General features: G+C 45.9%; 1 protein-coding gene across 1 annotated transcript in view; it reads right to left on the bottom strand.

The window, feature by feature from the left end:
* Positions 1-10,895: 10,895 nt before the first annotated feature.
* LOC146173270 (uncharacterized) overlaps positions 10,896-14,965 on the bottom strand; it is a 28,716-nt gene continuing 24,646 nt past the window's right edge. Inside the window, exon 5 of the mRNA XM_084585166.1 lies at positions 10,896-11,001. Coding sequence (XP_084441292.1) covers positions 10,972-11,001 — 30 coding nt within the window. The 3' untranslated portion in view covers positions 10,896-10,971. The remainder of the gene's footprint in view (positions 11,002-14,965) is intronic.

Here is a 14,965-nt window from a genome sequence, read left to right as displayed (position 1 = left end):
GACGCATGGGCTTTCCTTTTTTAGAAGCAGAATGTCAAAAGTGGAAGCACAATCCGCCTTTTTCACAAGGCCGCTCTGCGCACGCGCACCTCTTCCCTGGTTGAAAACAAACGATCAATTCCAGCTGATCTCGGAGGTCATTCATTCATTCATTCATTCATAAACCTTTATTCATGAGGATGACCTGAGGCCTAGAGGGGAAGGGGGTGGGTCGTCTGCGATTAATGTTCGTGACAGACGTATGCGACAGATGGCAGTAGCTGTCAATAACACACATCGCCATTTCGCTGGCGGCTGCGTCTCCCAATGCAGTGCCTCCTTTAGATGATGCCTGCAGCGTGAAGGGTCTGTGCGGCTACTTCACCCTATTTCTTTAAATTGGTTCAGAGGATTAGAAAGGCACAGTATCTGTCACACTTGTTTCTGTGGAAGAGAGGAAGGTGGGAGTGGAAGCGGGAAAAAAGACAAAGGAGCCATAGTGGAGGGCTTCGGAAGAATTTCGACCCCCTGGGGATCTTTAACCTGCGTTGATGTCACAGGGGGTGGGGAAGGTGGTTGCTACTGGCCCTAAGGGGGTGGGATTGGTAGGTCATCGCTGCTTAGTTGCGACGGTGGCTAGCCTGCCCCCAGATTTGTATCAGTTGTAGGCCATCACTGCACCCGCCATCGCTTTAGTGGTGGACGACGGCTGTTGCGACGCACGTCTTTCCCTCCCTCTCCTTTTTTTCTTCTCTTTCTCTCTTCTGTCCGCACGAGGCCGCGGAGGTGGCTAGCCCCGCCGGGGTGGTGCAGTGGTAAGACGCCCGACTACTGTGCCGGAGTACCCGGGTTCGAACCCGACCTCGGCGGCTGCGTTTCGATGGAGGCGAAACGAAGAGGCGTCGTGTGCTGTGCGATGTCAGCGCACGTTAAAGATCCCCAGGTGGTCGAAATTACTCCGCAGCCCTCCACTACGGCTCCTCTTTCTCTCTATCCACTTTCATTCCCATCTTCCTCCCTTCCCTTACGGCGCGGTTGCGGTGTCCACAGAAATCAAGTGAGACAGTTACCGTGCCTTTCCCTTCCTATAAATAAATCAGCAACTGTGGCTCAGCTACAGACAGTAGCTGGCCCGTGCATTTTCTTTTCCTTCTTCCTACAGTCGCAACAACAGCATCGCACAGCACACGGACGCCTCTTCGTTTCGCCTCCATCGAAACGCAGCCGCCGCGGTCGGGATCGAACCCGGGAACTCCGGCACAGTAGTCTGCCTCCTATTGTCCTTTTTCAATAAAGCAAAATAATAGGGCGTAATTGTGGCACCCCTTATGTAAAAGACGCCAAGGTATACCCTCTAAAATAGTGATGTCCGCACTTACCAAAGACCGCATATTTTTAACATTATAAAATACTGCCTGCAATATTAATGCTACAAAAATAAAACGAGCGTGGGCGGAGACTAGCGCCACCACACAGTCCCTCAGTGAAACAAACGGACAATCTCAATACTGTGGGAACGGTCGTAACGCTGAAAGCACTGTACTACAGGAGGCATCTGTCCAAGGATGTTTTCAAGTAGTAGCAAACGAATTTTCCACTGCTCGCAAAGGGCTCCAGATTTTTGAAAAAGGCGGCTTGTTTGTATGCGGATGAAAAAGCTAAATAAACTTGCCAGTCACTGTAGCATGCTGCTTAACTACCGTAAAATTCTGAGCAAGCACCCCACCTGTACAAACGCCCTTATATTTCACGTTTCTGTGCAGTTCTGGCAAAGCACGCCCCCTCCGTCTCTAACTTAACTGCTAATTTCGCACGTTCGCGTCGTTCTGGGAAAGCGCCCCCTGTCTCCACGCCGCACCTCCCAACTACCTACATTGTCATGCGCGTCACTCAGGCAGCACGAACGGGCGCCAAAGAGCTGCGCTCTGAAGCGGCACCCCGTAGGGATAATGGGAGCTCCCTGCTGACGGCTGGCGTCGGATGACCACTGCGAGCAAGACATCCCATTCGCGAGGCCGAAAGAGTAGATGGCCGCTGTCGAGGCGGGATTGAGCACCGAAATGAAATAAGATAATCACTAACATTTTAATAAGCGCACAGAGTGGAAACGTCGGTTTCGGGCGCAGATCATTTTGAATCCGCGGCAGCTGTGCAGCGCAAATATACTGCTTAGCAGCTCGCCAACATTTCGAACCACTCTTAATAATTTGCGCGATTGCCCCGATCAGGGATAAATAAAAATTTAAATCCGCGTACTGCGCTCAATTTTTCTGACGCCAAATTTTCACCTTAAATTTCGATCCCGTTCTGGGAAAGCGCCCCCTTCACTTTTCCGACAATTCCGGCGAGTGAGAGGGAGCTTTGCTCTGAATTTACGGCAGTCATGTGGCGCTTTTTTCAATCTTAAATTAAACACGGGTATATAAAGATAACCCTGGAAAGTTGGTAAAGTTGACGGATTATCTAACTTAAAAATAAAAAGAAATGTTAAGCATGGCGATGCCTATCACTAACCCGTTTCAAAGGGGACGCTCCTAACGTCCATCCATCCAAATACCAGGGGTCTAAAGGATATACATATATAAATTTCCAGTCGCCGACACAAATCAAAAACAAGAACATGCAGGTTGCCTTTTTTTCTCGCACAGATTTATTGGAACCATTCTTATTTCATCGAAGTCCCAGTTTGCGTGCGATCTGCGAATGGAAGGCATGCAATGAATGTAGGAAGCTACGATACAATTATTTTTTTTTCTTCGATTCTATTCGAGTCTTCAATAACAACGCAGTGTTGAAGAAATCTGGGTAAAATTGAATTTTATTTAAAATGTATCCTTACAAACTATGTTGTGAAAACAATGCAGCAACTTTGGTTGCGCTATGCCACCGCTGCAGAAGCAGACGCTCTGCTAGTGTCCTGTGCATATCCAAACAAGTTGCACGAGGTGGTATTTTCGCGATGATGGGAGCTGTCCCGGCAAAGCAAGATGGCAGCACGAAATACTGTTCTGTCCTTGGCTGCAACAAGAATGCACAGAAGCCTAAAGGTGAGATTCACATGTGATACCGATTCATATGAGAAGTTGTCTGCAAAGCTTGTTTTCCAGTCAGAAGCCTCGTTTTGCGATGACAACCTTGAACTCTTTGCGGAAACGAACTTTCAAGTTCCCGCTCTGGGCCTCGTGCGCTGGTATGGTGGCGCCACTGGATGGATGGATGGATGGATGGATGGATGGATGGATGGACGGATGGATGGATGGATTGTTGCAGCCGGAGCCGACCTGCTCTGGACTGCGAGGATTTTCATATTTTTTTTTATCACGCAGCCAGGGTTTTTTTTTCAGCACGGCCTTTGCAGGCCATGGTTGTTCGAAACTGAGGGAGGATGGATGGATGGATGGATGGATGGATGGATGGATGGATGGATGGATGGATGGATGGATGGATGGATGGATGGATGGATGGATGGATGGATGGACGGACGGACGGACGGATGGATGGATTGTTGCAGCCGGAGCCGACCTGCTCTGGACTGCGAGGATTTTCATATTTTTTTTTTATCACGCAGCCAGGGTTTTTTTTTCAGCACGGCCTTTGCAGGCCATGGTTGTTCGAAACTGAGGGAGGATGGATGGATGGATGGATGTATGTATGTATGTATGTATGTATGTATGTATGGATGGATGGATGGATGGATGGATGGATGGATGGATGGATGGATGGATTCTTCTTCCTCCCTAACCAGCTTATATGGTTCCAGAATTTTCTTGCTCCGCCTCTAGAGGCATCGTGTATATCAGCCATCCAACGATCGGTGGACTGTCTTATTTTACTTTGGACGAGAGCCTGCACTGAAGTTTCTTTTGTCGATATGATTCCCATTTTTGGTCGATTTCCTCCTGAGATACCTGTGCTTTCTTTGCCATTCGCTGTTCCCTTGAAGCAGCCCGTCGTTGTTCGATAGCTTCCCTGATTTCCTTATTCCACCAGCTCCGCGGCTTCCTCTTTCCATTCCAGCGGTTAACTACTTTAACCTCCTGAATTTTCCTCCTTATGAGTAGTTCTACCTGTTCATAATCCCAGTCTTCCATGGGGCTTTTCTCTACTGCTTCCTCTATGTCTGCTGCTATCTGCGCTATTTGACCGTCGTTTAATTTTGCGTTTACGTTTTGTCTAAGCACCATTTCTCTTTTCATCAAGGGCCCCATCTGCAGACTAATACGTTTATGACCACTTCCCAGACTACACTCCCCTTCTTCGCCTATTTCCATTGTTGTGACCTTGCTATAAATTTCCTGCGACATTAGACAATAGTCAATGGTCGTGTGCCTGTTGCGGAATTCCCACGTGATTTGGCCTTCACATTTTGTTGCTATATTTACTATAACTAGATCGTGTCGCTCACAGAAATCTAGCATTAGCTTGCCGTTACAATCCGTGTATCCATCCAGATCGTCGATGTGGCCGTTCATGTCCCCCAGTAGAATAATATTGGCCCCGTTTTCAAATTGGCTTATATCGTCACTGAGACATTCAACAAGATCCCTGTTCTTTTGCCTGCATTGATGTCCTGTTCCTAAATAAACTACCCCTAGCCATGTCCTTAGGTCGGCAATTGTTCCTGAAACCCAGATATGTTCTTTACAAGATGATTTAATTCGTTGCCAATTTGTTCCCTGGTGTATCAACATACCTACCTCTCCACCCTTTTTTTCCGTTCTCGTTCTGTTGCACCCTTCCCAGACGTAGCCTTCTATAAACGGCGGATCTTCTAGATCCCTGAGATGAGTCGCAAAAAGCGTACACACCTATTTTGTCATCCTTCAACTGCTGTTCTATCTCTAGCCATTTCGCTCTTTTTCTACCTCCTTGCATGTTTATGTAGCTGATCCTAGTGTTAAATTTCTTTTTTGTACTTTTCTTTCTCGACCTACTCTTTGCCATGTTTGGGGGCTTAGCCTCCATTATTATACTTTCGTCTGTTTCACTTCTAACTACCTCTGTGCACGGAGTCCTCGCGGACTCCCTAAAAAAGCTACAGCCCTGCCTGCCAGGCGCCAGCCGATCTCTGCTCCCACCCTTCTGTTAAAATGTATGCCATATCACTGAAAACCCCTACCAAAACCTACTTTATGTACCTCCCTGTTTACCTCAACCACTTCGAAACGCTTCTCCAGGCTTAACCTTCTTATGCCCTGATTAACTGTCACCACGTCCTTTTCCATCTTTCCGTTCAATCCCAGCACCTCTGGTACTTTGCATACAACTATCTGCGTCTGCTGTGCTATCTCCCTGATCTCGTCAACTCCCTTAGCTAAACTTTCCACCACTCCTGCAGCGTCACCATTTAGAACATCGTTTAGCCCCGCGGCTACTATTACCATACTGCGCTCTGCGGAATTCTTCAACAGCCTATTTTTACTCTCTTTTAGCACTGCCCTCATTGTTCTCCCTGGGAAGGCTCCAACCAACACTCTCTTATCACCCCTTACACGTTCCAAGATATATCGCTTGCACCTGTTCATATTAGAATCTCCGGCGATAAGCACCTGGGCCTTCTCTCTCCCTCTCCGAACTGTTGGCTCCTGCTTTCGGTTATCTGTGTCCTTACCTCTGGGATTTTCATAACTCCTTACTTCCTTTTTTTCCGGCGTCTTAGCTGCTTCTAAATAACTCTGACGGTTCGGATCCGCCTGACCTACTTTGCTTATGCCTTCCATGCCAGTGCTGGCCCCAGCCACGTGGCCCGCATTGGAATGTTCGTCCTCGTTGGTTCCAAGGATAAAGTCGGCCCCCTTTTTTTTTCAATTTCAGTAAGCTGTCCAAGCAGTTCCTGATTTTCCGCTCTTAACAAACATACTTCATTTTCTAAATCATCCATCATAACTATGCTGACGTAACAGACATTTTAAAATCACGTTCTCCGGTAGCACTGTGCCTGCTGAAAACTAACCTAGGACCACAGAAAAAAAGATATTCTTAAAAGGTATCAAATTGTTTGCTCTGATGGAGGGAACTCAGGCTTTCTGGAGGCGCTGCTATCGCGTGGTGCAAGGCGGTATTACAACACAAAAAAATCGACCTTAAAACCTTATATGAAGCATTTGCAGTCACCATGCTGCATTTTAAAGCCATAATATGCAAAATTTACATTGAAGCTCACCTAACTGTAACATTTCACAATTTAGAAGCGCTTCAACACAACTACCAGAGGCATATATTTTAGTTGGGGATTTTAATGCTCACGATCCTCTTTTTGGGGAAGTGAGAAAATTGACGTCAGGGGTCGCATTTTAGAAGTTTTTGTTGTGTGCAACAATGTCTGCCTGCTTAACACGGGAAAGTACACTTACTACTTTTCAAGCTCGGCAAAAATGAGCAGCCTAGATTTATCGTTTCATCCACCAAGCATTTTACCGATTATAAATGACATGTTCTTGACAACCCCTATGGGAGCGATCATCTTGCTATTATCATCAGTCTAACATCCTCACCATCAATCACCTTAACCAAACCATGGCACTGGAAGTTGCATTAGGCCGATGGGCGCTCTTTCATGAAAGGTCGCTCTTGAAAAAAATCCTTTCTGTCTCGATGTGGAGAAATAAATGAAATGTTCCCAACATATCATCACAGGTGCTCACCTAGCCATTACCCTGATTTGATAAGTGGTATGAAAGAATAAAAAAGAATCTCGTATACACAGGAATGCAGAGAAGTAAAGAAGAGGCAAAACAATTGGCGTGGAGAACTTTTCGTCGATACCCAACGCATGAAAACCTGATTAATTTAAAAAAAGCGAGGGTTAGAGCGCAATATATCCGTCGAAATGCTGAAAAAAACTTCCTGGCAAGGTTTTCCCCCTTCCATAAATAGTTTCACTACATCAGAAAATTTGGGAACAGGTTCACAGACTTGATGGCAGCTTCTCCCCTTTTACATTCCCTTTCCTGACAACCCCTGATGCACGCACAAGTACTCCCGAACAGGTTGACATAGTGGGGTGCATTTTTCATGTTTCTAGTTTCCTTCACTACACTAACTCATTTGTAAAGCATAAAAACAGAAGAAAAACAGAGGCTTCCAACAAGTGGCTGTACTAACGAACCCTAAAATAGTTTGATTACACTTCAGTAACTTCGTGTAGTGTAACTAACGGTAAACAGGCTGCACCAGGCCCTGATGAGATACACTATCAAATGCTAGCACATCTGTTTGAAGCAGCTGTATGAGCACTCCTAAAGTTTCTGAATAAAATCCGGGTGTCGGGGAAAATGCCCGAGGCTTGGGAAAAGGCAGTTATCGTACCACTCTTAAACCAGGGAAACTACCAACTGCGCTGACATGCGTCTATATTGAGTCACGTGACAACCGGGGCGTCAGCATGCCGGTATGTGCTTGGCTACACAATAAACAGACGGGAGTTTTTCGCTCTGGGCTTGCACACGGGCCTCTGCTTGCCGATGCGTCTCCGCTCCGTTGGAACCTCAAGCTGATAGCAGCTGGACGCCACTACGACACCAGCCTCTCCTACTAGTTACAGACCAATAGCCCTTACCAGCTGTCTTGCCAAATCCTTTGAAAGCATAGTAAATGCTAGGTTAATGTTTGTTTTTGAATCGGGTGAACCATCAGTAGTCCCAAACATGTCCCTGGCAGGTCAGCAGCGGCCATCGCGGATCCGAGTCGGCCTCAAATAACAGATACCTATGTCAATCTTTCTATCCTCATAAGCGATCCTGCTCTAGGAGTTCAAAACTGCGCACTTGCTCAAGAGATAACTGAACTAAGGATTGCACAGAGTAGCGGTAGAACTAAGAAGACAGATTTCTGTGGAGCGATGTCCTCGTCTATGGAAAGTAATCAGCATTTCCTCGTGGTTTGTTCTCGTGGAGAGAGAAAACTATTGCAGAAATGACATATGCCTCGGCTTCGTGAATGACCCAGGTCATTAGGAACCAGTGGTAGTTAAAGGTAGATAGGTCATTGATTTTGGACAGCAGCGAACTTCGCCTGGCCGCTGTCGGCATGAACCAAAGGGTAAGGCAGATTGCTTTGTACCTTTGTAGCTTTTATGTAATCAGTAGCACCGCCTAAGAATCTCTTCGTTTTTGCTCAATAAACGCCACTCCCAACACGGAGTAAGCCAGTCTTGCCATACTTTCACCATGGCATCCACTCTGTGTCGTATTTGTCATAATCATAATCTGTAGTGATACAGATATATCATGGTGTCAGAATTAAAGTAATGCAATGTAGCACCTTTTTGGCCCCTAAGTGACACTGCACCACAGTATATGAAGCATGGCACTCCCTCTCATTCAACCACCGAAGCATTTCAAGCTGGGCAGCAATCCCGCCCCTATAAAAAAAATCCAATAGAAAACTAATAGCCTATCAGATTATTGATATTGGTTTTATCGGTCTGCCAGAATATTGGTCGTATGGGTATCCTAGCCTATTGGTTTTACAGGTCTGCTGGAGTATTGGTTTTATAGGTCAATTGTTTACTGGTCGTATAGGTTATGGTTTTATCGGTCCTATGGCATCTGGTAAAACAGATAGGTCTATAATGCTAGTACACCCACAGCTGTCAATACTCTGATAGACCTAAAAAACCAGTAGGCTTCCTGTTGGTTTTGTAGGCCCTATGGAATATTATTGGTCTCATCGAGTGCCTGCGTGTGTTTACCTCTCCGGACACCTGAAGGGAGAGGGCAGCTATGTTACATTTTCTAGGGATCAGTTACGCAGCAGGTGCATGTATACACATTTTATTCCACAATGACAGCGGCAACGCATACTGGCACATAATCCAAACATTGACTGCATCCAGGTAGCCCTCGATTCCAAGCTTGCGGACTTCGACCCGATGATGGTCTCTCCAATACTAAGGCACCTGAAAGAAATAAAAAAATCGCGTTACAGCTTGAAAAATAAGCGATTTCAAGAGGGCGACAGCCCCACGACTTCAAGAAATCAGCGCAAATATATACCGACAACAGCGATTGCGCGCGTATTCATGCGGAGGCAGTTAGGGGAGGCGCCGCCATTATTGAACGCCGAGGTATCTGCTGAACCAACATTCCGTCTTGCGCCTCACCAGATGTTCTGCCACTTGAACACAGTGCGCACGATATTCGAAAACAGATTAACGCTAAAAAGTTTCATCAATACTTTCAAGAAATCGTGCCGACAACTTTAAAACTCGACGCTGCGTTATATCACACCGCGCGATTCAAATTCCTTTGTTGGCGTGCAGGCAACGGCATCCTGCAATGCAAAGCCATATCATACACTGACAAAGTATAAACGTCAGCCCGAAGTTGCAAGTGATGCACACGCACCTGATCAAAAGCTGAACGTGCGCTGGAACGTTGATATCCTCGAGAAGCACCCCGAAAAACGGCGAAAGCAGGGCACCGACCGAACTGCCGCCATCCCGATCAGCGTAAAACCCCTCAATAAACTAAAAGTAGCGCCAACATGTGAAGTTTGCCGCCCGCCTCCTCTCCTGCGCTCTCCTTCGTCGTTCGACCCTCTCATTGGCCGAGCGCCGCCACGTGCGCGCGCGCTTTTTTTTTTTTTTTTTGCTGGCGTGCAGCTTCCTCCTTTCCAGCGGGGCGGGCGGCGCGCGCGCGGCACATATCGCCGTGTGTTTTGCTGCCACACGGACTGTTACTAAATCGTTCCCGCTGGCTATTTAATTTTTTTTTTTTTCAAGCATGTTGCGCTCTTTGGCCGGCGGCTGATAGAAACTGATAGTTTATTGAGGGGCTTTAGATCAGTGATCGTGCCAGCGCCAATGCCTCTACGGAGCTGCGCATGCGCGCCCAGAGGAGAGGTGGAAAGGAGGATGAGAGAGGCCAGCACGGGAACGCTTGCGCGGGAGTAGGAGTGGTAGGAGTGAGAGAAAGGAAACCTACCTCTCCGCTGTGAAGCACCGCCGGCATCGCGCTACCGCGGCGGCAACTCGAGCCGTACTCGTCGCGTGCTGGATGTCGACTCCTCTCGCTTCGGCGGTGGTTGCACTAACACTGTGGTTGCAGTTGCTTGGACGCGCGCCTCTCAATCCATTTCACCGCCATTCAGTGATAGCAACAGCGTCGCGCGTCTTGCGGCTCCAACCGTACGTAGTTTATTGAGACCTCGCGCAGAAATTTTGTGTCGCGGCGTTCTCAATTGTTATTACGGCTAATATTGTACGTTGCGGCAACACTCAATAAACGGGATGAATGCGTGAGTTTTGGGGATGTGTCCGAGATGGAAAAGGAAACAATGAAAAAGACCTAAAATCTCCCACTGACTGATCCTGCATGTAAAACCCATAAACAAAGGCATACTGATGTATCAGACACATGAACCAATATGTAGTGCTCTATAAGACAAGCATGTATCAGCCTATAAGATGTATGGGCTTCTGCACTGGTCTGATACTTTTCTTATACAACCCACAGATAAACCTATGAAACCAATACTATTGCTTATAGGACAAACATGTACCAGTCTATAAGATTTATGAGTTTCTGCATAAGTCCCATAAAATGCAGATACAACACATAGAATACCTACAGAACCAACACCGATTCTTATAGAACCAATAACGCTCCCTATTGGTCTTTTTGCTAGGGGCGGAAGCATGGTCCGACTGGAAGGCGGCCTACCAGCTTTACAAAGTAGCATGTCAGTATACCACCAAGTCAGAAGCAACAAGTTGAACACTGCTAGCTCATGTCATAGGCCCAACAGCGCGAAAAGTCGTGGCGACATTCCGTTTTCCTGAGCCAGCCGAAGGTTAGCAGAGAGGCGGCATGGTAACAGCCATTTTTTCGAAGTTGGGCAAGAGGTACCTTCCTTACGAAAATGTGATGCAAGCGACCACCGTCTTCAACAGCATGAGTCAGAGACAAAACCAGCTGATCGACAAGTTTATTGATGAGCTTCGGTGCTACTTCGGTGAACAGAATGGCAGCATCCTGGTCCACAGCATCATCAGCGGCGATTGTGACGCTTGTTGCATTCCTGCAGCAAAAGCAAAGCATACAAAATTTGCTAGTGCCTTCAAGTGTGTTATATAAAACTTCTAAACACAGCCATCTTTCAAAGGGCCTCCGCAGAAAAACAGGTGACACACAATCGAGGTATAAAAGTGCTTGGAACAAACACAGCACTAATATTTTCAACATAAAACAAGCTGCCGAGCACAGTATTTATGCCCAACAGGTGACACATAAGCAAAATAATCAAATTTAAAAGCCGCCTTTTTACCTCTTATCTACACATAATCTCAAAAAATGAGCATAGTACATCGGTTATTTGATCAGAATTCAAAAAGTAGAGATAATAACACCCTTAACTTGTGTGGTGCAAGTATACCGTATTTTCCAGTGTATGATGCAGTTTTTCAACAAAATGTTCGGTAGCGAATCCTCTACAATGGTGCATCTTATGTGCATTTTTTTCTTTCGTTTTGTGCAATGTTCACAGGCAAATTTTATCATAGAATGGTAATGGTAGCGACGCCTGTGATTACAATATTTACAGTCGTTATAGTGTTCTTGAATTGTACAGCCATCTCAGTGGCAGAATGACAAAAGGTGATGGAAATGCTCATATTTGCCATGCTGCCAAGACAAGTCAGATCGAGCCAACTCTCTTTTCCAGCTCCGATTTACAACATTGTTTGGTGGCTATTGCACATGTTTTTTCCTTCCTGTATATGTTTTGCTGTGTGCGTTAGATCGCCCGCCTGCAGCGACGATCAGCTCACTGACTACGAAGACAAGTGGATGCCCGAGCACTGTCGTGGAGAAATCGGTGACCGTGTATCAAGATGAAGCTTTTCACGACTTTGAGTGATAATAAAGTGTTCCTAGCTGCTCTCACTGAGCGAGCTTTTCACGCATAATTGTTGGCCTTTTTTTCATAATTTGCATGTGTACGTTAATAAATTTTTTTCTGTCACATAGCACGTGACAATCGAGCACGTATTATAGTGAAGTCCTACTGCCCTAACCTGGATAAAATAAAGTGCATCTTATACAATTGTGCATCCTATATACCAATTTTTTGTTGAAAGCCTCAAATATGAGGGGTGCGGCTTATAAACCGGAAAATACGGTTCTTGATATAGGCTACACAATTATAGATAAGGTTTATTTTTATTTCAGTTAACAATTCAGCATTAAATATTATCCTCTGCTATTACCCCAGTTAAATTATACTCAGCATAAGCTGTTCAATGATACTTAACTTCAGGGTGTAGCACATTTAGTATTTATAAACAAACTATCTAGAAATCATTAGCACTAATTATTAGTGTGGTACAATTATGCACGACATAAGTTATTGGATGATACACTATTATAAAGAAGTGTTCAGGCAAATGAAAAAAGAAGAGTTTGAGGGGTGTGCATTCCGCTAAACCTTGTCTGGTGGTGCATGCTACTGAGCTACTGACTGTGTGAACCTGGCTTGTCAAACCTGCCAAAAGGTCTTGGTTACATTGCAGATGAGACGTGTTGAAAGTGCTGGATAAAGATCCTAGGCACTGCATTCAATGCAGCTAGAACTGGAGCATTGTAGAAGTTGTCGACTCGCTGGCCTTGAACCATTGACCAGCGCCGTGCAACCTGTGAATGACATGCCAGCAGCCCAAGGTGACGCTGCAACCAGGCTGGAAACCAGCCTGCGGGTGCAGGGACTGGTTCTTCGCAACACTATCGAGAGCCCCAGACTTTCGCAGGAGCGGCGGGCGAGGACGTTGGCGAGTGGCTGACCCACTACCAATGGGTGAGCTGCTACAACCGATGGGATGCCACTGCTCAGCTTGCGAACGAGGTTTTCTTCCTGACAAATATCGTGTTAGTCTGGTTCGAAAACCGCGAGGACTCTGACAACCTGGGAGCACTTTGTTACTGAATAGTGCCTGTGCTTTGGTGACTGCCTTACATGAAAAAGAAACGCTGAACACCTGCTCGCACACAGGGATCAGATACCGGGAGAAACGTGCACAACCTATATAAAAAAGATCTTGAAGCTCTAAAGCAATGAATGCTCAGATGACGGAGGAAGATAAAATAGGACATTTGTTGAAAGGCATCGCTGATGATATTTACAATTTCTTGATAGCAAAAGATGGTGATGAAATTACTTCAATATGGAGGGTTCCCCATCACATGGGAGAGAAGTGCTCATCACTTAAATTTGTGGTAATTCATTTCCATGCATTAAAATCCCTTCGACATGGAGAGCTTTCCCTCACATGAGAGATCAGTGCTGATCTTTCGACATTTGTGGTAATTCATTTCCTTGCTAAATCACATCAACATGGGGAGCTCTCTCACACATGGGAGTACAGTGCTGATCTTTTGAGGTTTGTGGTACTTCATTTCCGTGCATTAAATCCCTTCAACATTCAGGGTTCTCTTCACATGAAAAAAGTCACCTTTTCATGTCCATAATTCATTTCCTCACGTTAAGCACCTTCAACATAGAAGCTTCTCCCTTATTATACTCTGTGAGAAGTTTTCTTGACAGCTCTTGGAAAGCTACAGAGCCAAAAAGCATTACCAGGGTGTCTAGCAAAGCACTGTTTTCAAAACCCCTGAATTTTCAAGGTTTTCCGATTATACCAATTCAAACTCCCTGACGAGTAAAGAGGCTCAAATATAGACGATGATGACAATGAGCATAGACGAATAGTTCACAACAAAAAGCTATTTATTGAAATTGCACATTGAAACATATTTGCGCTTACTGCTTAGGGGAGTTTATTTTCTTCTGAAGAAGTCGAGCCTCAAGCTACACTCATGAAGCAACTGTCGCTCCTTCTCTTTCAGCTCTTTAATAAAAGCAGCTGCCCTCTTCTTTCTCTTCAGAGCATCTGATGCTTCCAGCTCTTCTTCCTTCTCTGCATCTATTCTCTGAAGGTAACAAAGGCAGTGCGGACCTGCTGAATCATTCTGTCCATAATTTCTACCTTGGCCATCCCACCCACTGCAAACGAAGCATCATACATAACTCTTTTAGCCCCCCACAGAGATTCTTCTCTCAGGTTTTCAACCACTCTGTTCACTGAGAAACCCCTGAGAAACAGAAACAACTCATTGCGGAAATACGACAAATTCATCACTGTGCAATTAATGGAAGACATGACATCATCTTCCAATGGCTTCCAGGACACAGCGGCATAGCGGGCAATCTTCGGGCGAACGAGGTCGCACGAACAGCCCACCAAGATAGTGATTGTGTGCTGATTCCCTTTTCCAGGGCAGACGCAGCGAGCAGGCTTCACGCACTTGCGCGGGAACACACACTCTCCTTGTGGAATTCTGGCCAGTTTGCGAACTGCCGCTTAAAATCCCTGGACCCTGACCTGAAGCTACGCCTTCCACCTGGCCTACCCCGACGCGAAGAAACTTTGCTGTGCCGCCTGTGGGTTGGTGTAGAATTCACAAACTCGTATTCTTTTATGATAGGCATGGCAAACAGCCCTGCATGTACGAACTGTGGATGCGATGAATCTATCGGCCATTCTTTGTGAGTGCCCGATATACAGTGAGGAAAGGCAGTGTCTGTGCCGTACGCTGGAACATCGATGGGCATCCATTGACTGAAATTAAGATTTCTTACCCACCCGTAAGTAGTAATGCACTTTTTATGCTTTATTATACATATTCTGCAATTTACAATAGTAGTGAAAATGGCTGCCATTATTGTCAATGGTAATTAAGAATATCAAAACTATACTGAAAGTTAAAAGTGCACTGATGCCAGCCTCAGAGTGTGCCAACATCCCATCCTGCAAAAGGCCCAGTCAATCCAATCCAGTATGGCTGCACACCATATGGCGCACGTGCGCTTGGAAGCACACCTTGATCGCTTTTGCACTGGCTGCTGCCGGTGCAGTTATTCCTGCTTCTTGTCGTGTACTACTCTTGCGCAGCGCTCCCACTTATTTTATTTCATACCCACCTTCGTGTGT

Source organism: Amblyomma maculatum, chromosome 11 (genome assembly GCF_055883805.1).
Source record: "Amblyomma maculatum isolate TAMU_Amacu chromosome 11, ASM5588380v1, whole genome shotgun sequence".
In the NCBI taxonomy this organism is placed as follows: domain Eukaryota; kingdom Metazoa; phylum Arthropoda; class Arachnida; order Ixodida; family Ixodidae; genus Amblyomma; species Amblyomma maculatum.
This window is presented reverse-complemented; position numbering and strand designations above follow the sequence as displayed.